The sequence below is a fragment of the Gavialis gangeticus genome, unplaced genomic scaffold (assembly GCF_001723915.1).
Source record: "Gavialis gangeticus isolate Ggan-Ray unplaced genomic scaffold, GavGan_comp1, whole genome shotgun sequence".
In the NCBI taxonomy this organism is placed as follows: domain Eukaryota; kingdom Metazoa; phylum Chordata; order Crocodylia; family Gavialidae; genus Gavialis; species Gavialis gangeticus.
Window position 1 is genome coordinate 22,165,517 of NW_017729024.1, and position 27,062 is coordinate 22,192,578.

Consider the following 27,062-nt stretch of genomic DNA (forward strand, 5'->3'; position numbering starts at 1 on the left):
TTTCCACTTTTCTTCCAAACTTCCGAATTCCATGTCCATGCAACTGCACTTGCCTGTGACCCAGACAAGAAGCTAAGTCCGTTCCACCAACAATTACTCCTACCTGTCCCACCCACATATTTTGCTGTTCGTAGATTCCTGGCTGAGCACCTTTCTCCTCTACAATCTATGCGAAGAGCTCGTTTGTTCATCAGTGGCAAGGAGTGACTGCCTTCTCAGAGCTAACTGCCTCCTCTCAGTGTGTCACAGTTGGCCCAAATAAACCCAAAATAACCCTCTCTAATTTTTATCAAGCCAAAATTTGGCCCACTGAGAAGAATATATTTCAAAAAGGTCTCTATATACGCCTCCACAAATTCTGCTCCCACATTTTTATGTGGGAGTACAAAAATCAGGTACAAAAAAATATGCTTAAATGCAAGTGCTCTCCACACTCCTCTTCACACCCCCAAACCCGCAAAAATTACATGCACGAAGTTAGTGACTGTAGAAAACAACTGTTCATGCTCTCAGCCTTTTGGTATGCAAAGACTACCCCCCCACACACACACACATGTACTGTGAAACACCTCTGAGGACAATCCTCACTTTTCCCCACTTACTATGTTTTCAGTATCTACTGAAAATGAGTAATTAAAATTAATTGCTTCTTTCATGTCAATGTGAGCAAAGTGGATATTGCTTTTGGCTGAGGTTGTCTTGTAGGTGTAAGAATGAAACATCTTTCAAGTTCAGAAGGAAAGTGAAGGATGACATACCTCCCTAGTTATTAGCACAGGACATTTGGATTTACTCCATGGTTGCAAAATGGAAATCCCCTATACTCTTAATTTTTTCTATTCTTATCCTACCACAATCAGCTGCCTTGATGTAGAAAAAACTTCCATCGACTGAGTTTTACTTTTATAGTGATGGTAATAATGTCAAGCCACATATCCACATTTCTTGGTCTGTGGACCTCATTCAAAACACTTCAGGTTTTATACCAGGTATAACCCTATTGAATTCAATAGTGTTAGTCCTGATATCCAGGTGGGTAAATGAGATCTGAATCAAAGCTAAGGCCAGACCCTATTCCACTTAATAGCACATAAATGGACTTAGACACCCATACATGTGATGCTATTCCACCCTGCTCCAGTCCTTAAAAAACACAAACATGCCTACTTTTTAACATGCCATCATAGTCTTATGCCTAAGATGCACAAAAGCAGTGAGTAGAAGGAGGACCCACTCACCTTTGGCATTATCTGTTTTTCAAGGTTTCAAGCAGGAAGGGATAGGGTCATGTTTAGGGACCGATGTTCACTTAAGCACCTACAAGATAGAATAGGATCTGGCCCCTTGAAGCAGTAACAAAAGCTCAGTTTCTGTGTAGCATGAGACATATGTGTCTGTAGAAGCTCTTTTAATAAGTATAAAGAATAAAAAGGAAGGGACAAGGTAAACCTGGCAGGTGAGAATTTTATGACAACTAGTGGTATGATGGTGTTCCAACTCCCCCGGTATTATTAACTTTAATGCAGCTAGTAAACTATGTTACTGATTTGTCTTAATCTTCATTAAATGGTTCATTAACAATCTTTAATGACTTGTTTGTTAAAACTGAATGCCCAAGCTAAATCCCATTGCCTCTTTACTGTGACAGTGACTGATTTTTCAAGGGATTTGATTTTACCATAAAGCATTTCAGTGGTTTAACAGTTTATTTTATTGTCTTTTACAGACCAGCTGTGCTGGGAAATCAGAGGTCTGATTCTGCAGCCTCCAGGAGGGAGGGGATTTTATATTAAGTTTGCATTGACCAGTATCTGAAACAAACAAAAACACAAACAACTTTATGTTGCCCCTTTGGGAACATAATGTAGTTCTGCAAACACATTTACCATGTAATGAAATTTATTTTATTTTTTGCTGGAAAATATATGTTCTCTAATAAAACAGTTCTATTCTCTAGTGTTTGTTTGTCTTGTCTTATTTAGATTTATAGTTCTTCAGAGCAGGAAATGTGTCTCTCCTGTGGACTTCATCCTTCAAACATTTATTCCCATTGGCTTCACTGGAGATATCTCCATGACCATGGGTTTGTAGGACTAAACCAACTATTTACAAACCCCTTTGTTAAATAACAATTTAAATATAAATGTTTTATGAACAATATTTCAACATAAAGGACACATCAGGTATTTTAACTCTAGTATATTTCATGATCACATATTGATTCTTAAACAATATATCATAGCTCCTTGTTTGCCTATAACAGGTGCTCACTGTGCACATGGCTGACTCTCTCCCAATTTAACCAACAAACATTTAAGCATTTGATCCAAATTGGAATACTGTCAGCTGGTATAACTGAGATTGCCCCATCTCACAGTGCCAGTGGAGGAGGGGTCTGTCCTGGGAAGGGACCGATTTGGGTTCAGATCCATGCACAAAGCAGACAGCAGAGGGAACTGAACTTTGGTTTCCTACAGTGCTCTAACCACCAGCATGTTGCATATAAAGGAGCCCTGGAATCTCGTCCTGAATGCCTGGATTACTTCTGCTTTTAGTCAATGATTGTGCAGTATAATCTGCATTCCCAATCCAGTGAGCATGAACCAGCAACTAGTACTGACTTTTCCTACAGAGTGCACTCAGCTAGTCTCTGGAGTTGGACTGCTTCTTTAGTGCTGCCCATCTTTCAAATGACTCTTACATTCTTAGCTGAATAGTGAGGCAGATTCAAGAGGACAGTGTTTTCAGCCAGACCACTCTATATAACCAGATGGTTGGGCACTTTTCTAGAAAGTTAGATATGTGAATTTAATCTCCTGAAAAGGGGGAGGGTCTAAAACCCAGTTCTCCTACTCCCTGAATGAGTGTTCTGCCCATTATCCTACTAGTCAAAGGTGAGTACTACGAACAGAGCAATGACTGTGTCCATAAGACCCACCGCCAGAAGAGTTCTGGATCCCAAGTGGATAGAGACACCCAGGCTTTGAACAGGGACAGGAATTCTGCAATACCTATATTCAATTTCCTTCTACCTGGCTCTAAGCTCCTCCCTGATCAGCATCTGGGCTATCCTTTAGAGGCATATAACTTTTCCCTTTTGACTGCATAAGGAGCCTAGATACCTAAGTCTTTTGCTTTTCATCACCCTCCCTGAGCAAAATGCTTAATTTTGGGGTGCTGCAAAACCAAAAGAGAGGTGCCTAAGGGACCCATCTGGATTTAGCTTATATAAGTAACTTCACCTTGGGTGAATATTTTCATTGGATCAGATTTTCAACAGATATAAACAGTCATGGCTCCCATGACTTTATTGGAGCTATGATCAACTAAAGCAGCTAGGGATCTTCCCCATCATATTTAAAACTAGGGATAAAAATTTACCTCTGATCTGCCCATACGGTCCATGTTGGAGATATCATACACATCTGCCACAGCTTCTGTATCCACACCGCCAGTGCCACGTTTCTGCAACCTCAGGTTCTCCAGGATCTTTGAAAATCTGGGATCCTAGCATAAGAGATGTGTTTGTACTAATTGCATTTTGGATATTATTTCTTGTATTCACTCCTGGTTATGCCACTATCAGTTGTGTCAATAGTTTCTTCAGAAGGACCAGTAGAAATGAACTGTTTTCTTATATCTTTAATTTACAGCCAATCTTTGTAGTCTGGAGAATAGATAACAAATACTGAAATATGAGGGATAAAAATATGCCCAGTTAATTATATAACTGTTTCTGGGACCTCACAGTTGCACATAATTAGGGACCTACTGAATTAACAGCAGAAGTGGGCTACGCTGCAGCTCCTTTAATCTGCAGGTTCCCCCCCTCCCCCCAATTGAAATCTGGTGCTGTTTTTGCCTCCTGCCACTGATTGGCCAAGGGGGCCTGGTGGCCCCACTGCTTACTGCTGACCAGTGGGGAGGCAAAAACAGGGCCATGCTTAAAACCGTGGTTTTTGCTGCCCTGCCAATCAGGAGGGAGCAGTGGGCCCCCTCCGCCAATCAGTGGTGAGGGGGAGGGGTATGCGGGGGAACATACAAGATTAAAGGAGCTGCCACATACCCCACTTCCACCATGAATTCAGTAGGTCTTTACATATAACGCTATCATGTTATTGCTGTGAATTGTCATTTTTTATGTGTTTCTCCTTGAATCAGAGGAGGAGCCAATTGGTGTCACAGGCCTTTTTAATGCTTCACATACCTTGCTGAGCTTTGAAAGTTTAACATGGACTCCTGCACGTAATCCTGTTCCCAGATTGGAGGGACAAGTCAAAACATATCCTAGACGCTCGTTCCACATGAACTCCCAGCCACGTTCTTTAATTAATCTTTCGACCTGCAGATGCAAAAAACAGAGAAAACTGCTGCTGTTTAAAATTCAATGTGAACCTGAAATCTATTATGCCAGTTTCTGACTTCAGTTATACTCCTGTATGTCAGTAAAATTCTGTAAGTAATCATGTAAGCTGAATTAAATACATAAAACACATAATGTGCACATAAAATCATGTGTAAAATTATGAGTTCCGTGAAAACCTTCACATTAATCTATGTCCATAGTGAACGTTATAAATATTCGTCTGATTCTCCTCTCACTCACACAGCATTGTCTACTCTTGCCATTTTATCACAACTCTTGCCTTTATCATGTTTGTCTAGGGGCCCTAATTCATTAATTTGTGCAATTCAATGAGAATCTTGGCTTTCTTTTAAATTAAATTTAAGCTTCTCTGCTGTGTGGAGGCTTAAAACGTAAGGCTCAAACACCAAAAAAACCAAATAAAAGAACCCAAAGTTTATTACTTGTTTAAATGTCATGATTTATCAAAAGAGTCCAATGATTTTTGGGGGCCTGAGACTTGAGTTTTGTACACCTGAGTGTGACAAAACCTAGCTCTCATATAGCACTTTCATTAGAAGATCTCAGAGCACTTTACAAAGGAGGCTTACAGTAGCCACGTTATCACCTCCATGTTACAACTGGAGAAACTGAGGCACAGGGTGGGGAAATTATTTGTTATGGTCAACCAGCAGGTTAGTAGCTTAACCAAGAATAAAGAACAGGTCTCTTGAATCTTGGTCCAGTGCTCACTGTGTTCACTCCACTGACTTGTAAATCTGATACGAAAGAAGAATTTGGCCTATGTATTAGTTCTGGATCATAACACCCCAATATGGTCATTCAGTGTCCTGATTTTCCAGCTGTATTAGCTGAGGAACAAACAGGCTAAAGAATCATAGAAAATCATATAAAAGTAGGGTTGGAAGGGACCTCAGGAGGCCATCTAGTCCAACCCTTGCTCAGAGTAGGACCATCCCCAGTTAGATCATCTCAGCCAAAGCTTTGTCTAGCTGGGTCTTAAAAATCTCCAACGATGTATAGTCCACAACCTCTCTGGGTGGGTAAACTGTTCCAGTGCTTTTCTACCCCAAGTGAAAAAGTTCTTCCTAATATCTAACCTAAACTTTCCTTGCTGCAAGTTGAGACCATTGCTTCTTGTTCTGTCATCTGCCACCATCCTCTTTGGAATCCCCCTTCAGGGAATTGAAGGCTGTTATTAAATCCCCTCTCAGTTTTCTCTTCTGCTGACTAAATAAACCCAGTTTCCTCAGCCTTGCTGCAGAAGTCATGTGCCCCAGACCCCTAACCATTTTTGTTGCCCTCTGCTGAACTGTCTCCAATTTGTCCACATCCTTTCTGTAGTGGGGGCACCAAAACTGGACACAGTACTCCAGATGTGGCCTTATCAATGCAGAATAGAAAGGAGTAATCACTTCCCTCTATCTGCTGGCAACACTCCTACCAGTATGCCATTAGCTGAAAGGTTTTGCTGAAGTTAACAAGGGAGCCTTTAACATCACCAGCATTACTAGCAGAAACCTGGTCTTTACTTTCTAGTTTTAATTTTCTTCCCTGGGTTGTAAAAGGTCCATGCCTGTGTCACACACAGCAGGAGTTGGTATCTGCTGATGCTACCAGTGACAGTCCCAGGGTCAGTGTTGAACAGATTGAACAGATTGTTGAACGGACCTTGGAACAGATTATAGGAACCATGATTCCTTCTCCCTCTCCTCTATATGATGCATTATATTACCTTCTCTGCAATGTTGTGCAGTATTTTGGATGCCTCTAATAAGAACACAGACCTGATGCTATTTAGAGGGGAGGAGAGGCAACAAAAGTATCTCAAAAGACACTTCTGTGTTCCCCCAATCCCAAAGCTCTGAGGCTGAGTCAGTTCCCCATACAAGCTAAAGCGGCCTTCCACCCAGTTTTCTGTGGCTCTAGAGGCGCCCAGGCTATCCCTTCTTTTTCTGATCATGTCTCAACCTGGGCTAATATCCTGTGAAGAGGACGGAAACAGAGTTGCTATAGCTGCTTGGCACAAAGTAGGGATTCGCTATGCCAGAGGAATCTCTAGGAAGCAGTGGTGGAAGTTTGGCAGTGCTGGAAGGGGACAAAGCATTTGTAGCAGTCCTGACACATGTAACATTTAAGACGCAGGCAGCACACATAGGTTTTATCCATCCCCCAGCAGGGGAATCCCAGAGTGTTCTGGGAAACTGTACAACTACATGTGTGCCCAGCTGGGGCAGCATGTGGAGTTTTTAACCTAATTTCTGTACATAAGAATCCCAAGACTAGGCTGTTGCAGCCTGATCCCAGGGTTCCTGTGCACCGGGAGATGTGCTACCCATCTTGGGCTGGGGACAGGACTAGGATCAGTTCCAGATTCTGGTTCAGTCCCATGCCCTGACAATCAGCTGGCTGTGGACATCCTGGTTTCAACTTGTTGGTATAGGGGGAGTCCGGGATTATGATCCCAGGTGCACCACGCACTGGCAAGTAAGGAATGATCTGGGATCTAATCTTCAGTAACAAAATCATGTGTCCTGCCATGCACATGTGGTGGATCCCGCCACACCTTAAAATGAACATCTGTCAGGGGCTGAACTTCTAGGAAGTCTCAAGCTAGATGAACTAATCTTTGCCCTGCACAGGGCATGACACCATCTGAGATCTCCTAGAATGGAGTAGTGATCTGGCACGTCCTCTGCCTCTGGCCATGTCCATGTTATGGCCACCCAGGAGATGGGTTGGAATCCTCTATGTCCCAGTTTATGGCCCTATTTCTCATCTAAAAGGGTTGCAGCATGGGGTGCCATTAGGTGTGATACTTTTCATGTAGAGAGGTGAGCTGAGTGTTAATCAAAGCAAACATCTTAGTTCCTAAGAAACAGGAATAATAAAAGCACATCTTAACCTTATAGAGTTATTACCTCTTTTAAACCATGGCAAAATCTCTCAAACACCCTTTTCATATTACCACCCTTTTCCATGGAGATCACCCGGGTATGGTCCTCTTCATTAATCCAAATAAGAAAGGTCTTGTCATGGTTATGCCTGGGTAAGAGAGAAAAAATGGTGTCTTTAAGAGTGGAATAAAGCTTCAAAATTAATTCTCAGCATTCTCCATTTTATTCCAACCCCTTCCTTTACTGCCTCCTAATATTTCATGATTGTCCATAGGGATAAGTACTTCAAAATAACATTACAAGGTAGGATTAAGAATGAAAGCTACTGAGGCCTTTTGTATTTTATTCTCCTATCCAGAAGGAATACCATCCTTCAGGTTCCTTAGTTCTCAGTGACAAGAGCACTCTGCTGTGATCACATTGGTAGTGTACTGATGCTGCATTAGAAAGTACATTTTGTCTTCTAGCAAGAACACATCACGAGGCACATGCTGCTAAGGAAACAAGGAAAGGGAGAAGCTGAGTGCTGGTGCTTTAGTCAGCAAGGAAGGTATCCACTGAACTTCGAGCGTTCTGAGGTGAGAAAAATCTGTTTGCACACTGTTGGAGCCTGGCAACCTGACCATATTTAATTGTATCCTCTTCTAAATCAAATCACAGTGCCCTTTATGTCACTTGGTAGCACAGGACTGGTACATAAATCAAATTATAAATTGGGAGAAGGCAGCTAAGTGTTGCTCCAAGACAGTCCATTAATAGCAGATGTTATCTTGTCAATCAAGATAAATGTGGCCAGAGACAAGACATTCACTGTAAATTGATCAGTTATGAGCAGGCTTTCAAAGTGTCAGGTAGGCACTGCAGGTTTTTTGTATTGGCTTTTTTCTGCTTTCTCGGTCTTTGTATTGTAGTTTTCTTGAATAAGATAAAAGGTGACCAGGAAGGTAAGATTTGTTCATACAGCTGAGCAGTCATACCAGGGTAGCAGCATAGTGGGTCTTCTCTAGGAATTAAAATTCATAGAGGGCCTCACTTTCAGCCTGACTTTCACCACAATTCCCATTTGGCACTTGAATGTTGTAATTGCAAATGCATATGAAAATATGATCTAGCAGGTCTTTGGGGTATAATTAGAAACACCTAGATGTTGAATTAACTGATTTGCAGTCACTACCACTTAAAGTGAGATTTTCAATGGTGATAATGTTACTTTTGCTTGTGTTGAATTACATAGGAGTTTTACCATTTACTTGAATGAGGTTATATTGAGTACTATTGAAAATTGCACCCTTAGGATGAAATCTTTGCCCTTTCGAAATCAATGAGAGCTTTGCTGTTTACTTTGATGATGCCTAAGTTTCACACTCAGACTTCTGAATTACTTAAATTGTACTGACATATAATTTTACCCTCAACTATTTGCCTCTACAAATCAGGATACAATAAGGAAAATCAAGGACTTAGACAGACATTGACATTGTACCAGTGTAAAAAGGTATCAGACAAATGGAATAAACCCTTAAACCATGGTAACTTCCCACAGTTATTCATGAAACATTTGGAAGTAAACTTCTCCTGGTCTGATTTACATCAGTTTAGGTTCACCTATCTGCATCCATCAAATGCTGGGCATTTACCTGCTCCCCCACTGCGGAGGGGCAAACCCAACTAACTCATAGCCACCTACTGTGCGGTCTATCTCAGGATAGCTCTCCATCTCTCCATTCCCGATCCTAGTGTAATTTACAACAGTATGTCCAAATGATGTAGATCACACTTGGGAGGTGTTTTTCTGTCCAGGGTCCAAGTTTGAATATCTGACTCTTAGTGTCACTTTCCAGAAGGTTATTTTTTCATATAAATGATATTTCATGCAAAACCAGATCTGGTTTATTCAGCTGATCCCCTGGTGATACATAAGCCCTTTGCTAACTTCTGGGCAGTTCATAAAATCTAAGTATCCAGTTCCTTATCTACAATGTTTCCAGAAGTAACTCTGGAGTGGATTTTATTGGGCACTACAAATCTAGTCCAAAGCCTGCTGAAAATCAAAGACTCCTCAAGACTGAGACAGATTTTGGAGCGGGCCCCACAGTGCTCAAATGAACAGAAGTCTTAACTAATCACAGTAATTCTGGGCATGTTGCCAAATAGCATGTAATCTGGCCCATATATTTTTTTTCCTTGCCACACAGGCTTGGAGCAGAGAACTACATTGCCAAAGTTCATTTTGGTTTGTTTGTTTTTTTACTCTATGCCTATGAACTGCAGCTTCCAACAAATCCTTAAAAATGGGTCCTAATATGTCTTTTCAATTACAAAATCCAAAATTGTAAAAAAAAAATAGAAAGCAAATGCTTCTATTCTGAAAGCTTCAGTATAGAAAATAATATTGTTAGCAAGAAAATGGAAGAAATTCATTAAAATGGGTCTCATACACTTAATGAGATATAAGAGGACTTATGTGAGGTATCACCACTAAAAGCAGTACCTTTCTGATTGCAATTATAACTCAGTTCCACTGATGTTATTGTTTATCACTGGTGGTTTTCTAGGTCAATTTTTTAATTTATAAAAAAGGCATCAAGCTAAAAGCCTGAAGCAATACACTTGTTTACATTCCCCTGAGTTCTTGCTGGTAATAGCAATTATTGTACTAATGTAAGTGTCTTGCTTGTTGTGTTGTTCCTTTTTTCTTGAAAAATTAATACAGATAATATTTTTTGCAACTAGCTAAGCAGGCAACCATTGTCAAGGAAAGGCAGCTGCAATGTTAGGGCAAACAAGGAGCCATGGAATAAAATCATTTGCAAGCTTCCACACTTCACATGCCATACCAGATTCCTCTGGCATCTGGCCAGTCACGTGCCATCCCAGCACATGTTAGCAAAGGAGACACTGGCTTATCAAAGAGGAAATGATCCTGGATGCCAAAATGAACAAGAGACAGAGACAAAGAAAAAAAGAAGGGAAAAGTAATTGAATTCAGAGAAGTACCACAATCCTACGCTAACATTTAACACTGTCAAAAAGCTCACTAGTATACAGGTAAGGAGCATAAAACTGAAGCTTGGGTCCTCCTTAGCTACTGATTGGAGGTGAGTTTCAGTGGATGGAGGGTCAGTTGCTCTGGGTTCTCAGCGCTGATTTGATGACTCCATGTGTTATAAAGGAGAACGCTGGTCAGAATGCAGGGGTGATTTTAGAGGTTAGTAACCATCACCGGAAAGAAAGATGTGGAAAATGATTTTCCGCAGTAAATTAATATACATTATTGTGTGTGAGGATGTGTATCTGTGAGAGAGCAGGGTCAAAAAGTGGCAAAATGTCAGTGCTTGGTTTTCTTAAGCTCACACTTTTAGCAAATCCTTTTAAGTAGGAATAATGGTTGAAATTAAAATAGCACTTGGCTTGACCTTGGCTTGGTACTGCAAAGTCATCCTATTCCTCAACAGATATTCTATTTCTGCTGCAGTAAATGTGGCATTGGAGAGCACTGTTTGTGATAGCTTGTTACAAAAGCCCCAGTCTCAATCAAATAATTCTTCCTACTGAAATGGTCTTAGCCCTTTTAGCCCCATGCAGCTATTTGATTTTTCACATTTGTCCTTGAAAATTATGAATGAATTTATTTAGCTCTTATATCTTATCATCAGGCTGAATTCTGACTTTAAAAAAAACTTATCCAGGGTCTAACTGAGGCTCAAGAGGGAGCATTTCCAATGTAAATAAGACACTCAAGACAGGGTTATAAGCCTCATTCATTTCTCCATTGAAAACTTCAGTCTGCAATCCAGTGGCATGATATATATGGACTGACCCCTGTGCTGGGGCAGCCCCCGCATGGATCTATACTGAAATGACAGCAAAGTGAAAACTTGGACAGACAACTAGGGAGGAGTATAAAAGCCTTGCTTGGTCATGCAGGGGTGAAGTCACAAAGGTCAAAGCACAGTTGAAGTTGCCCCTAGTAAGGGATGTGAAGGGTAACAAGAAGGGTGTCTACAAGTATGTTAGTAACAAAAGAAAGATCAGGGAAAGTGTGGGCCCCTTACTGAATGGGGGAGGCAACCTAGTGACAGATGATGCACAAAAGGCTGAAGTATGCCTTTTTTACCTCAGTCTTCACAAATTAAGTCAGCTCCCAGACTACTGCACCTGGCAGTACAGTTTGGGGAGGAGGTGAGCAGCCAACTGTGGCAAAAGAACAGGTTAGGGACCATTTAAAAAGCTGGGCATATACAAGTCCATAGGGTCAGATGAGATGCACCCAAGGGTGCTGAGGGAGTTGGGTGATGTGACTGCAGAACCACTGTCCATCATTAAAAACACATGGTGATTGGGAGATGTCCTGGACAATTGGAAAGGGGCAAATGTAGTGCCCATATTTAAGAAAAGGATGAAGGGAACTACAGACTGGTCAGCCCCCGCCCCTTCCCCCCCTCAATCCCTGGAAAAATCATGGAGCAGGTCCATCCATTTCTAAGCACTTGGAGGAGAAGGTGATTAGGTACAGTCAGCATGGATTCACCAAGGGCTAGTCATTCCTGACCAACCTGATTGCCTTCTATGATGAGATGGCTGGTTCTGTGGATACAGGGAGACCAGTAGATATGGTATACCTTGACTTCAGCAAGGCTTGTGATACAGTCTCTCATAACATTCTCGCAGGTAAGCTAAGGAAATACAAGTTGGATGAATGGACTGTAGGGTAGATAGAAAACTGATTGGATCATCAGGATCAGAGGGTAGTAGTCAGTGGCTTGACATCCAGTTGGCAGCCAGTATCAAGTAGGGTGCCCCAAGAGTCAGTACTGGGGCTGGTTTTGTTCAATATCTTCATCAAGGACCTGGAAGATGGCACAGAGCACACCCACAGCAAATTTGCAGACGACACCAAGCTGGGGGAAATAGTAGATAACCTAGAAGGTAAGGCTAGGATTCAGAAAGACCTGAACAGATTGGACCAAAATAAATCTCATGAGGTTCAATAAGGACAAGTGCAAAGTCCTGCACTTAGGACGGAACAATCCCATGCACCAGTACAGGCGGGGGCTGACTAGCTAGGCAGCAGCTCTGCAGAAAAAGACCTGGGGTTTACAGTGGACAATCAGCTAAATATGAGACAACAGTGTGCCCCTGTTGCCAAGAAGGCTAATGGCATGCATGGCTGCATTAGTAGGAGTGTTGCCAGCAGATTGAGGGAAGTGATTATTCACTTCTATTCAGCACTGGTGAAGCCACATCTGGAGTACTGTGTCCATTTTTGGGCCCCCAGTTCAGATAGGATGTGGACAAATAGGAGAGAATCCAGTGGAGGGCAACAAAAATGGTTAGGAGCCTGGGGCACGTAACTTATAAGGAGAGGCTGAGGGAACTGGATTTACTTAATCTGAAGAAGAGAAGACAGAGTGGGTATTTAATAGCAGCCTTCAACTCCCTGAAAGGTGGTTCCAAGGACGATGGAGCTAGACTATTCTAACTGATGACAGATGACAGAACAAGGCGCAATGGTTTCAGGTTGCAGCAAGGGAAGTTTAAGTTAGATATTAGCAAAAACGTTCTCACTAGGAGGGTTTTAAAACCCTAGAATAGACTACCCAGAGAGGCTGTGGACTCTCCATCCTTGGAGATGTTTAGGACTTGGCTAGACAAAGCTTTGGCTGGGATGATCTAGTTGGGGATGGTCCTGGTTTAAGCAGGGGGTTGGACTAGATGACCTCCTGAGGTCCCTTCCACCCTCATGTTCTATGATTCTGTGGAGGGATAGTGACCAATCTGTGCATATTACATTGCAGTGTTAGGGCCTTAGTATATTTGTATCTTGATCACATGCATTAGATGAAGGATGAAACTGTGTTTCCATTACATCAGAACAATGAGAGAGTGGGTTCCTTCTGTATTTTCTTTGTTTCTTCTAGTGCCACCAGTTTCTTCTGTTAGCACCAGAGAAAAGACTGCACCAGCACACTTGTTTGCTTAAGTTCAGTAGAAAACCTCCTCCTTTTACCAGGGAGTGGCTGGACGCTATTGAAGATCCATAGAGAAATAAGACTGAAAGGCTCCTCAGGAAGTTGCCTAGTTCAGTCCATTGCTAAAGGCAGCATCATCCCCATTCATCTTCCTTTCCATGCCTGGGATCCAATCCTGTGAAGATAGAATGTCTCCTGTTCTATATAGTAAGTGCCCTCGACAATCATTAACTTCAGTGGGGGAGCTGAGGGAGCCCATCAGAAAGCCCTTAACACTTTGAAGACTTCAGAGCCTGAAGAACTGAAGGTGATGGAGGGTCAGTTTTGGAGGCTCTGGGGCTTGCAGTTTGTGGTAATGTAAACTAATGGTTTAATAAACAAAGAACCAAGTCCCTGCTTCAGGTCAGATCAATCTGATAAGCAATGTAGGAATTGTTGTGTTCTCCATTTCCCATTTTGACCTGGGCCTTTGGAGGAGCAGCTCATTCACTTACTGAGAACATGGTTAGATAAGAATTTGAATATGCAATCAATGTCTTTTTCATAAATACAATTTACATAAAAACTCATAGCTCATTATTTAGGTTTCTGCTAATTAAACAGTCCATTTTGACTGAATATGTCTGTGATACCTAGGTCTAGTATTAATGGTAATTATATGTCTTTTACATAATGTATTAGTTGTGGTTACAAACTAACATGCCTTGAATAGAGCTGAGAGATCAGAACAATTCATTGGGACTTAAAGAAATCCGTATCTAAAGAATTTTCTAAAATCCTATGGATTATCTTGTAGACAGTTATAGCTTTTAAAGTTTATTAAGAAAGATCCTATTATGGATTTTCAAGTTAGTCACCCATTGTTAAGGTCTTTTTTTCCAGTAATGCACTTAGAAACGTACACATCTCAAATGTCTGACTCAGCAGTTTGGCAATACATTGACAGAAATCCACAACTAGAATCTCTGTTCACTATCCTTTTAACACTGAAAACCATCAGCATGGGCCTGATTCCGCAAATCTTTAGACATGTGTAACAGTGTCTGGGGGATTGAGGCATATTTGGGTTGCATAAAGTTGGTTCCTATCACTGGTCAGGGAAATTAAAGTGGTACATACTTTGTAAATATTAATCAGGTATTCAACTAAGAAAATACTGATTCTGTACACCAATTTGTGCTTAAACAGGAAAATATGAGATCCTAGATTTCCTTTAGTGATTGGATAAGATGACAGCAGTATCCATTTAACATATTCAATATTTATTTTTAATAATCAAATGTTGTTGTTTAATAATTTGGCACAGAAAGTAATTCCTGTATTATAACTCTAGGTTTAAAAGTTTAAGACAAAGCTACTTTTTTTCCAAGTTACTAAAATTCATGTCAATTGAATTTTCTAATAGAAATTACAGTAGACAGGGTTACTGCTGTCATTATTCTCGTTATTTAAGCAGCAAAATATATACAAAAGAGAAAGATCAGGATAAAAATAAATGAGAACAAATAAAGATGCCCTAAGTATCCAGGTTGTGTGGTCTACTTACATCAATAAGTTGCTGTTGATCCTTCTCAGACATATCAGTCAAGCTATAGTATTTTCCAGCAAGGTCTCCTTTCAGCCCAGCCAGCGCAGTGACCACAACATTTTCTACTTCTCTCCTCTCTGCCCGAGAACAGGCTGGGGGAAGGCTGAGACCTCGGATACTGCGACCAGTACGTACACGTGATGATAGGACATAGCGCTCATCAAAGTTGCCCTGGGTGATCTGACAAAAGAATAAAAAATCTTCATACAGTACCCCATTTTACATACAGTCATTTTAACGTGTACATAATGGATATCTTTCTTACATTCACTACAGTCAGGTCATCATACGTGATCTGGATATTCTACTTAGAAATATTTTAAAGAGGCTCTAAATTCTATAGAGGCCTCATCAAGCTTTCAGGTTCTAGGAGACTACATGGAGATGCAATGCATAAGGGACAAAATCAAGTATGGCCTAACCTGGTCAGGTTCCTGGTTGGGTGTGCTATGTCAGTACCTGGGCAGCAAAGCACTACCATTTCCAGCCATTGTGACATCACAGTTCTGTTTTCCATAAGCTTATTTTCTTTGGAAATGGGAACTTGAACCATTAAACTCAATATGCTAGTTCTAAGAAGCTGAATAATAAAAGATTCAAAAGTATATTCCTACCTTGGATGCATCCAGGTCTGTGTGGTGCTTCATTATACTTGGATCATAGCCATTATGTCTCACTTTAATTACTGGGTCAAAAAGCTCAGCAAACATCTGTGGAGTTAACAGAGCATTAGTTCAGTTTTGGGTATGCAGTGTGGTTTTCTGGTCCCCTGTAGTGGCTGGACAACACTGAGTTTTATGAGTTTGCTCCAGCCTTTGAGCTCCCAAAGAGGAGAGAGTCTTTAGCTCAAGCAAGGAAGACTCCTAGTCTGAGAGCTAAATTTCCATTGCTGAGTAAAGTAAAAAGGTGACTGGGAAGCCAATTGTAGGTTCTGAAGAGAAAGTAAGGAAGAAGAATTCCTGTGTTCTGAGCTAAAGTTAAACTAACTGCAATGACATAGGCTTCACCAAGGTCCAAAGCTTACAGGGACAGCCTGTCCTAAAGACTATACTGCTACGGAGGTTTAGATAGGACTACTGTATGTGGGTGCATCTCCATGTTGCCATATGGCGACATTGCTATGGTACCATGCTTTAATACGTTTTGGAAGTATTAAAGCACAACACAGCATGGGCAGTTACTGCACTGTGTGCATGGCACATGGGTGGATTTCACCAATATGTCACCATAGCAGTGCAGTATACCCAGGAGCATGCTGCTATGGCAACATAGCTGGCAATCACAGGTAAACACACGTGAACACTATGTCGCCACAGGGTGATGTGTAGATGTGCCCTGTAAGCTGAAAACACCCCTTTGGAATACAGTGCAGACACAACCAGTGGGGGCATCTACACTGCCTCTAGACAGCACTAGGGTATACCACAAATGGATGTCATATAGCTACCCGTAATGAGGAACAGAATGCACCCCAAAAAGCCTATCCGAGCCAATGAGCTAATGGCACATACCAATAAGGGCACAAGCATTTCATCTTTTCAGATGTAGCCCTGGTGAAGCAAGCAGTCATATCTCACTACGGAGGCAGTCTAAATATGCCCAAGGTACTACTAAAGTTTAATTCTACAAATCCTTTCTACAGCCAGTTCCTGCTCAAGACCAAGTGAAACAGAGTCATCTGTATCATAAACACATTATTAGCAAGCCAGCATTGGGGATGTCTGATGTTACTTTGAAGAGAATAAATAATAGAAGAGAAGCTTCCAGTGCTCTATAGGCAGGAGTAAGATGACTGTAGTGTTAAATAACACAGAAGGTGTTATAACAACGGGCCTCTTCTGCCTAGTTCTTGTTCTCCTATTTCAAAATTAAAATCAATTTATCTATCCTAGTCCAATGTATCTTTGATATTTTTCATGTCTATGTAGCCATAAAATCTAGCTGTCAAGCATCCCACATCTTTCAGAAGAAATGTTTTTCTTGTTTCTACTATCTTTTCGTTTACAATATAATTTCCACATCAGCTTGCTTGGATGGCTAGGATTCACAGGTTTGCCACAAACTAACTTTTACAGCAGGAGGGAGTGCAGTTGTGGGAGGCAAATAAAATATTGTTCCTGTGAGGCTACACTTTATTGCATTTGATAACTTTATTGCATTTGATACCTTTATAGATGGTTGCTTTAGCGATGTTTCTTTTTCATTGCATGTCCTGCTGTAATTTCCCCCAAAGATGAGAGAAAATACCAGTATTATCCATATGGCTTGCATTTTATATATCATCTGGTGTGCATTTAAATATGCACATTTGACAAAGGATATGCATCCTAACAAACTCTTAGGAAGTATAATAACTGAACATCACAGTAAATAACATTTTACCTCATATGACTCTTCATCACCAGCGACCATACCCACAGTTTTAATGAAAGGATGGCCAGGATTGTCAACCCCAGTTTGGATACACTGGTCCAAGGTATAACCATTGGGAGTCATCTTGTCCCTTAGTTTTGCATAAATTGCTGGTGTGAGACATTCAGCCATGCAGTTGTTATGTTTGCGGAGATCAGGATAGTCTGCACTAAGGGATGAGAAAAACAAATGCGCTTAACATGGTAATATTAAACAGTAATCCATGGGTCTGTTCTCAGACTACAGCAACTCAGATGGAGAGGGGATGGCATGAGTGCAACATGTGGGCTACTTGTTTCCTTCTCTTAAGCTAAAATGTGTCATTTTGCTGTACATGGGTTGGTATTTTTCTGCAGCGGCTTAGGAGGGTCATGGAAATTATCAGAGTTTGATATGTGATCTGTTTCTGGCCAAGCATAGAGGTGAAGTTTAGCAAGAACACAAGTGCACTACTGTCACTAAGGAACCCCACGGCTAAAATCACAGAACTGAAAGGACTTGCCTACATGGAGTTGCTCAGGAAAATTAATCTAAATTAACTTTTAAAGTGAAATGTTAACCCACATCAAATCCCTTTATAGATATTTCTTCAGAATTAAAGTGGTTTTACTTTAGTTTAATGTACTTGAGAAATAAATTTGAATGAAGGCTACCATCATTCTGAATGAGCATTCACACAGGATTTAGTACATCTTCACTAATTGATTTTAACTTCACCATTTTAGATAATTAAGATTCATTTTCCTGAGTGCCCCCATGTTTGTGGTATTCTAAAGTTGGCTAAAAACAAGATTAATCATCAAAGAGCATGTTCTTGGATCCTGAATCTATTTAAAACCAGGATTACTTGTGGGAGATCATGTTCTTGCTTTATCAGTCTGCCAGTCTGTTTCCCATGCTCAGCTCCTTCCCCCAATAAACACACCTCAGACAAACAAATAGGTGTCATGGGTGGGTCATTGTGGGTTCTGTAACTGCTCTCTTCAGTCCTGATTGGGGCAAATCTCTTCCCTTCTACTTCCTTATGAGCTACATTTAATAACTACATCAGCTACTGAGGATGAGCGCTCACCTGAGATTTTGACCCGAAGTACTTACCTTGGAGGAAAGAGTTTTCGTCTGTCCTGAGCTCCTGCATTCACACTCCGCTGATTCAGTAGATATCCAGTGGTTAAAGCCCCTGTGCTAACTGTTGCAAAGAGCACAGCAGTTTTGTGGCCAGCCAGGAGACGAGATAATGTGCTAGCCATTCTTCAAGTGTAAAATTTCTAGAAAGCAAAACAATCTGATAGGAAACCATACTTGTGACTAGCCATACATTCAATGCTTGAAAAAAGCTTTAAGGACTTGAACATACAGGGGGCATCTACATGTGTGCTTTACTACAGTTGACTAATTAGCTCTGCAGTAAAATGTCACTGTCTACATGTGCAATGATATTAGGCTGGAATAAACTAATTAACTCCACTACAGGATAGTACCGCTTGGCACAGGTACTGTCTTATGGTACAGTTATTTAGTGCGCTGCAACGCACATGTAGACAGTGACTGGGGCTGGGTGGGGCATGAGGGTGTTACAATTTGGGGCTTGCCTGCCATCTGGCCCTGCACTGTAGCACCCTCATGCCCCAGCCAGCCCCTCCCTGCAGCATGTTCAGTTGGGGCAGAGCAGCTCTGGGCTGGCAGGCTGATCCCCTGGGTCCTCTGCCAGCTGGGGCTGTACCAGCCCAGTTCAACATGCTGTGGGCCTGGGCACAAATGTAAATGATGTGCCTGGGAGCAATAAACTCCACTGCAAAGTGTACCAGTGTTTGTTCAGCTGTACTAATTGCATGTGTAGATGCTGCCACAGTAATACAGTAAAAGGTGGATTAGGAGTGGTGTGAATTCCAGTAGTGCCTACAAGAAAATCATTAATATTTACTGTATTGCTGCATATGAACCTTTGGTACACTTGAAAACTGATTTGTTCTGTTCAGTTTAATATTGAATACAACCTTCAAAACCTAACTTCCAATATGGATGATGTTTTAGGCAATAATTCATCTCTTTAGCTTGCTTCATGGCAGTAGTATAATTAGATAGAGGTATCTATTGAATGACATATGGCAAGGTTAGAATGTCAAGGTTACAAATACCAAGCAAAAGATTGCAAATTAATAGGAGAATTTCTTTTTGGTAATGGAAGAGCGATAGAAATCTCAAGGAAGTATAGAGCTTACATTTTATTGTTATTTGCACAATAATTGTGCTTTATAGTCTTTTGTGCTTTGTAGCTTTATAGATTGTGCTCTATAGTCTTGTGTGAAGAAAAGATCTGCCATACTCATGTCAGAAACTAGATTCAGTGGGCACATCTATATGTGCTATTAATGTGGCTGAATAAACTCCGGCACAGTTCGCACTGGAGTTTATTGCTCCTGGGCACTGCGTTTGCACATACACCTTGGACCACAACATGTTGAGCCAGGACAGAGCAGCCCCAGCTAGCAGGGTCAGCCTGCCAGCCTGGAGCTGCTCCAAGCTGGCTCAATGTGCTGCAGATTAATTAACTCTGCAGATTAAAATTAACTCCGATAGTACTCAGGGACAGTACTTTTTTATGGCAGAGTAATTTACTGCGCTGAAACGCATGTGTAGATACTGACTGGGGGCATAAATTGCACCCAGTCAGCTGAGCCAGCTGAGGGCCTGCTCTGCCCTGGCTCAAATTGCTGCTTTCCCAGGTGCATGTGTAGATTCTGTGCCTAGGAGCAGTTTCCTCTGGTTCAAATGGCACCGGAGTTTATTGCATTGCCTTAATTGTAGATGCACCCACAGAGACCTTTACAAGATTTTTTCATCTGACAAAATCCACAAGCACTCTACCAAGATCTGTTTAAACACTGCCAACTGAATCCCCGAAAGCTGATGCTGCATGGGTGGAATAACATCATCTTAAACCTGTTTAAGTGATCAGCTGATGTTTCCTTGAGCCTGTTGCTATTGAAAAGAATTCAGGTATCAGAAGAGCTCAAAATTACCTAAATCTCCCTTTTCCCCATGCATTGAGACAAGCCCAGTTTAGACTCATCTAAGGACTGGGTCGCCTTTCCATTACTGATAGGTACACAGAAAGCTTTGATAGACTTGAATCACCATATTTCCATGAGCAGAAGAAAGAAAGCTGTTCATATGAAAAACGCAGACCAAAGACATATTACAGACACACTGCCTGCAAAGACAAAGTGCTGTAATTAGCTATTACACTTTGGTATGCTTTATAAATAATATAAATCTGTAGTAACCAGTGAGCTGTGAGCCGATGTTAAAGGTATTTTGTGAAAGGTACAACTGGGAGTTTTACTCTCCATCGCCTCTCTTATTTAATATCAAAAACAGTAATTCCCAGAGATGGATTATGTCCATGAAGTCTGTAGAGAATCACAAAAATAAAACAGCTCTGTAAGAGATGCTTAAGTTTTTCTTAGTTGGTGGTTTCATGAGTTACTCTTGAGTTTTGTAAGAAAACTCTGTGGAAAAAAAGAGAATAATCATTTAGAAGGCCTGCAGTTCACATCCCAGGTACAAGCTTCCTTCTGGGTCAGTTTTGCAGGTTTCTCATTTCTTTGTTACTTATTCATAAGAGTGTTTTATATGTTAAAATAAGTTGTGCTTCTTTCCCATTTGATACCTTCTTTGAAATGCAATTGGAAATAACTGGTTAGCAGAGAATTCTTCAGAGATAAGAACTGAATAATGTCTATTTGCAAGAACAAGTTATTTCCACAAAAAAGATCATTCAGTCTTGCTCCCATTGAAGTCAATGAGAATTTTGCCATCATTTATATACAGAACAAGACTAGGTCAAAAACCACGCAAGGAGTTTTTAACATATTGTATTATCACAGATAATGGCATCTGTGCATTTTTCAAAATGCTATAGAACTATTAACAAACACAGTCACAGGATCTCATATATTACAGCTGTATCTGTATATGTACTATTGGTCCAATTTTACAGATGCAGAGAAAACGAAGTAAAGCAACTTGCTCAAGACCACACAGAGAGAACCCACATTAGAACTCAAGACATCCTGGGCACATCTACACATGCTGCTATGGCACCGTTGTTACTACACTGTCATTTCATATTTCCTTTTGGAAGTACTAACAGACAGCACAGTAACAACCCGTACTGTGCTGTGTGTGCCGCGCATGGTTATTTTTACGCACTAGACCACTGTAGCAATGCACTATAATGAGGAAGCACATTGCTACAGCGATGTAGTTGCAGTGTCACATTTTTTGCCCATGAATTCTGTCATCTTAGCGCATTGCTACAGCAACATCACGTGTAGACGCACCCCCTGACTGTAAGTCTTGGTCTCATTCCTCCAGTCTGTGTGTCCTACTAAGACACTGTGTCTTTCTTCTGAGAGAGAAAGGAATTCCACATTTCATGTGTACTGGATTATACTGACAGTGTAAAGAAACCTCCAAATGAATGCAAATGTCAGTTATGCTTGTTCTTATGCTCTGCATTGTGAGGGAGGTTCTAGGATGTGTCCATAGTGCTCTCCTATTGAACCTGGAACAGCATTTGAGAACAGAGAAAAGTCCCATTCACTCATTCCAAGTCCATGTGAAACCAAGGCCTGTAATTAAGCAGAGTAGACATTTTAGGAGGGATTATGAGAATGCACCCTAGTTTGAGAGTGATGTTGGGATAGATTTAATTTTCTGTGGCAGTGTAGATATGCCCTTAAAGTTTTGTCTATATTATTAGGCTTCTGCTATCATATCTGGGCTGGCATAGTTATGATGGCAGAACCACCAACTAGGAGTCCCAAATGAAAGAGAAGACCTGAGGAACTAAAAGAGTCTGTATACAAAAGAAGGCCTGCTTCTTTACAATGTACCAGGATATTATTTTAAGTATTCCAGCCTGAGGTCAAATAATTAAAAAAAAACTGAAGAGGGAACTGAGGCCATTTCAGGCTATTAGATGAGGGGAACATGCCTGTCCATAAGGCCCAAAAGCATTGGTTCTCCAATTTCTCTGTTTGTGACATCATTTCTGGCTGTGAGCCCCCCTTCTCAAACTGAATTGTCATTGGGCCTGCCACATCACTTTGAGCTGTGACACCTTGTTTGGAAATACTGCCTAAGATTTAACTGATCTCAAAACACTTCTTAGTATGCCCTGGCAATTTGTTCAGAACACAGATTTACAGACAGCCTTTGTACAAGAATGCTAGTGGTATACAAGTGAGACAGAGAAGATAGCACACATGAGGAGAGATTGAATATTTTTATAACGTATATACCTTTCATGACAGAGTAACAGATTTATTCTATTCCATTCTGTTGTGGTCACTTAACGGTTGGTGCCATGTATTACTTAGAGTATACCATCCAAACCCTGCACTAAAATACTAATTTTCTCATGGGCTCTGCTATGGAGCTCATCACTGTTGTGTCTAAGTACCTTATAAACAGCTGATATATTTTAACATACCTGTGAATGACTGTTTCCATTTTACATTTATCTTCGCTGCTCAGGAGAGAGATAATGCCCTTATAATGGAATGGCTCACATCTAAAAAGCCTTACCCAAAGGTCAGTGCAGTCCCTAAGCAACAGCTAGAAATTGGTTCCATCGGTGCCTGCACTTAGGTCTTGGAATTTCTACAGTGGTATACTGCGTGCCCGGAGGCCAGTGCTTACATTTGTGGGCCCCCTCCGTCACAGAGCGCCCCCTCTAGTAAAAGATATCACACACACACACACACAGCCCCCTCCCCCCACATGCAGATGCAGAGCGCTGGGCTGAGCTGGGCCTGGTGGGGAGCACTGCCACCACACTGTGTCTCTGCAGACAGGCAGAGTCCCTGGGAGGGGTAGCTCAGCTACGGGGTGGGGGGGAAGGCAACATGAATTTTGGGAGGCTCTAGCTCCCAAGGCCCTCCTAGTGCCACAGCCCACAAAGGCACAGCATGGCGCGGTGCTCCTGGCCTGGCCAGCCCAGCCCCAATCTCCCCTGCCACACCTCCAGGTAGTGCATGACCCTCCCAGCCCATCTCGGCCCCCTCCCTACCAGATGTAGTACCACCCAGCCCACAGGCATGGCGTTGCTTTTAAGGCAAGACCCCAGCCCTGCCCCCACCCCAACCCCAGTGCCATTGATGGAGGAGGAGCCCTGCTTCCAGCTCCCAGGAAAGCAAATGTGAAAGCCGCAGTTTTAAACTTGGAGCCAAAAATGGGCACTGAATTTAAACTGCAGCTTTCACTTACCTTCTGGTGAGGAATCCAGGGCCCCAAATTGGAACAGGCCCCTGGGCATGTGCGCCCCATTTGCCCATGCATTAATCCACCTATGGCCTGGCCACTCGCACCCCCCCACCCCTCCAGCCTGCACCTGCATCCCTCCTTGGTACGCCACTGAATGTCTAAAACTTAGGCACCTAACCCAGGAGGTACCTAAGAGGAAATGCTAAAGCACATGAGTATGTCTGAGCTCCTGTCCCTCTAAGGCACTCAGGTGCCTGACTCACACTGCACATTGCTCACCTCCATTCACTTGCAATTCATAACACCTGCTTCTGAGCATAGGCACCTAATGACATTGCAGTGATGGTGCCAGGGCCCACCATTTTTCAACCAGCCTAATGGCTGTAACACTCACTGGAAGTTGGAGATCCTCATTATAGGATCTCTTCAGCCTGAAGGGAAACATAGAGTCATAGGGTTGGAAGGAAACTCAAGATGCAGGATGTGCTATTTCCACATATCCCACCTCCAAGGCAAGTGCCATGACTACCAGGCTACAGGGCAGTTTGGTCAAGGACAAGAGAACATTCTTCTTTAGCCTAGTGGTCAGGGCATTCCCTGGGTAGGAAGGAGTCTTGAGCTCTTGTACCTGGTACCAGAGTTATTTATACATTTTCCATTAAATGCTAATTACAACATCAAAAATAATTCTCCTTTCAAGGAGATAGCATAACAATGAGGCTACAGGGTCATACTCCCTCATGTTGCTCTCCTGACTGCATGACTTCCACTCTTGGCTACCCAGTAATCCAGTTTCAACAAGAAAGGTGGAGGTTGCTCCTATACTGCTTACTTCATAGCACGGCGGTGAGGGCATTTTCCTAGAAAGACTGAGATGAGGATTTGAGTTTCTTCAGGCTGAGGAGAGCCTGAACCCAGGTCTCCAGGTTTCTGAGTTAGAATTCTACATATTAGACCAGGGGTGGGCAAAATATGGCCTGCAGGCTGGATCCGGCCTGCGGAGAGACTTTGCTCAGCTCACGGTGGGTCCCTCAGTTGCCATGTGGCCTGTGGCACATCCTGCCATGCCCTGGGCAGGCAGCAGGGCTGGGGTGGCTCCACAGCTGAACTGCCTTTCCAGGCAACCCTGGTGGTGGCTCCTTCCAGCTGCCCCAGCACTGTGGGACTGGTGGGGACCTGTGTGCACAGCCCACCCTGCACTTACTCCAGACTCAGCCTGGTGAAGTGGACCAGCTCTGGACCAGCCAACCTGCATGCACAGCCCCAACCCTGGCTTGCCCCGCACCTGCTCCAGACTCACTTGCCCACACTGAGCAGCAGCAGTGGCAGCCAGACAGAAGCTGCTGCTCAGTGCACGGGTAAAGCAGCCCCTCCCCTTTGCCACTGCCAGGCCCTTCTTGCTACAGCCATGCAGAGCCCACACTCAGGCTGCCCTGTGGCTCCTCTGCACTGCCACTGCTGTCCTACTGGGCAGCCCGGAGGCAGCAGTCATGGTGGTGGAGAGGAACTGCAGGACAGGCTGGGCACAAGCTCCAGGTGGCTGCAGAAAGAAGGGCCCGGTAGCGGTAAGGGGGAGGGGCCCCTTTTCCCTGTGCTGAGTAGCAGCTTTTTCCTGGCTGCTGCTGCTGCTCTGCATGAGCAGGTGATCCACAGCAGGCATGGGGCAGGCCAGGGTTGGGGCTGTGTGCGCAAGTTCCTGCCAGCTGAGGTGGGTCTGGAGCAGGAGCAGGAGCAGGGTGGGGTGGGGTCAGGGCTGGGGCTGTGCGCTGTTGGTGGTGGCAGGAGGAGCCACAGGATGCACAGGCTCCAGGCTGTTGTGAGGGGAGGAGGGGATGCTGACCAGCCCATGGCAGCTCCCCAGAACTGCCTATGTGGTCCACAGGCCCAAATAATTGCCCATCTCTGTACTAGACTATCAGGCAAAAATTTACCATGACCACCATTTTTAAACTAAATTTAACACAGTCAGCATGAGACAGGCATGCTTAGAGCACTAATGATGCCTCTTCTGGGATTTAGATAGTGCTTGGTATTTCCAAGGACAAATAAGAATGGCAACGGAGCTTATGCATCTGTTTGGCACTAAGGTACTCATACTGGACCATTTCTGAGCATGTGTAGACACCTTAGTGTAGATACCTAGAGACATGGGTGACTGGTGCCTCCTTCAGACTAGATGATCTACTCAGGTCCCTTCCGACCCTAGAAACTATGAAACTATAATACTGGGGGGGCACCAGCAGCCAATCACTGACCAGGGGTCCAGGGGCAGCGGGAGAAAAAAATTGGCGGGGGTTGGGGGCTGAGCATGTGCACATGCCTGCTTGTACCCCCTCCCCCATGCACAAAAGTCTGTGGGGGAAGGAGTGGGGGGAGAGGAAAGGGCTATGGGGAGGGAGTGAGCGAGGCTGGGGCTAGCACCAGGCAGGGATCAGGCTTGGGGCCAGGGTCTACTGCGCCTGTGCAGCTGCCCCTTCCCCCCATGCCAGGGGTCATTGCCTGGCATTGGTGTCCACCGCCCCCCAGCCCTGCACTGGCCCTGGCTGCCTCCCTGCACCAGCCCTGGTCTGGCCCAGCCCTTCATGGCCCAGGGGAGCCCAGAGCTGGAGTGCGGCCAGCCTCGGCTGTGCTGCTGGACCAGAGAGATGGAGCCCCAGTACCCCTGCCTTGCCCCATTGAAGTCATCACCAGGAAGAGTCCAGCAGCTCCTGTAGAGTCACAGCACCAATGAGTCAAGAGAGGCGCATATCCTCTCCCCGCCAATCTTTGCATGGGGCAAGGGTGGGCTGCAGCTGCAAAGTGAGCTGGGCTCTGCCTGAGCAGAAAGTGGTGCACTGCCATGTGTTTCCCGCCACTAGGCAGGCTGGGCAGCGAGGCACATGGTGCTGTGCTGCACCATTTTTAAAGGCTGCAGTGAGACACGGAGCAGGCAGAGCCCAGCTTGCCTTGCAGTTGCAGCCCACCCTTGCTCCATGTAAAGACTGCGGGGGGGCATGTGCAGGAGCCACCAGGCTCTGCTTGTGCTATGACCCACCCTGGCTGGGGCTCCATTCACCATGAATTGGACCCCGACCAAGCCAGGTCATGGGGAAATCAGAGTCTAATGGGTCATCCAGGGCTGTGGCATGTTGGAGCCAAGGTGACTGGGGAATGTGCCACCCCTTCCACGGCTCCCCTGCAGTACACACAGCTGCCAGGCTCCAATTGCCCCATGACCCGGCCTGACCGGGGCCCCATTCTCCGTGAATGGGGCCCTGGCTGGGCCGGGTCATGGGACAATCCTCACAGTGCAGCAGGGGTGGGGGTGAATGATTTGGCCCTGTCCCTACCCCATTCCCTCCTGTACTGTGAGGGTCTTGATCTCCCCCCACTCCCACCCAGAAATGAAAGGAAGAAACCTTACCTACCTGCCCACTGTGCTGGGCTGGCTGCAAGCCCAGTGCACCCACGTCCCTCCCCTCTGCTGCAGCAGCCTGAGGCTGGGTTGCCCTGGCGTTTGCGGGGGGGGGGGGGGGGGGGGGGGGCGCGTTGCTGCCCCCCCCCTCTCTTCCTCC

General features: G+C 43.6%; 1 protein-coding gene across 1 annotated transcript in view; it reads right to left on the reverse strand.

Moving 5' to 3' along the window:
- The window catches only part of CKMT2 (creatine kinase, mitochondrial 2), a 49,661-nt gene that overhangs the window by 6,100 nt on the left and 16,499 nt on the right, over window positions 1-27,062 (reverse strand). Inside the window, exons 2-9 of the mRNA XM_019516938.1 lie at window positions 18,334-18,503; window positions 17,206-17,404; window positions 15,438-15,533; window positions 14,782-15,003; window positions 10,101-10,186; window positions 7,288-7,411; window positions 4,208-4,342; window positions 3,382-3,507 (exon numbers count right to left, since the gene is read on the reverse strand). Coding sequence (XP_019372483.1) covers window positions 3,382-3,507; window positions 4,208-4,342; window positions 7,288-7,411; window positions 10,101-10,186; window positions 14,782-15,003; window positions 15,438-15,533; window positions 17,206-17,404; window positions 18,334-18,485 — 1,140 coding nt within the window. The 5' untranslated portion in view covers window positions 18,486-18,503. The remainder of the gene's footprint in view (window positions 1-3,381; window positions 3,508-4,207; window positions 4,343-7,287; window positions 7,412-10,100; window positions 10,187-14,781; window positions 15,004-15,437; window positions 15,534-17,205; window positions 17,405-18,333; window positions 18,504-27,062) is intronic.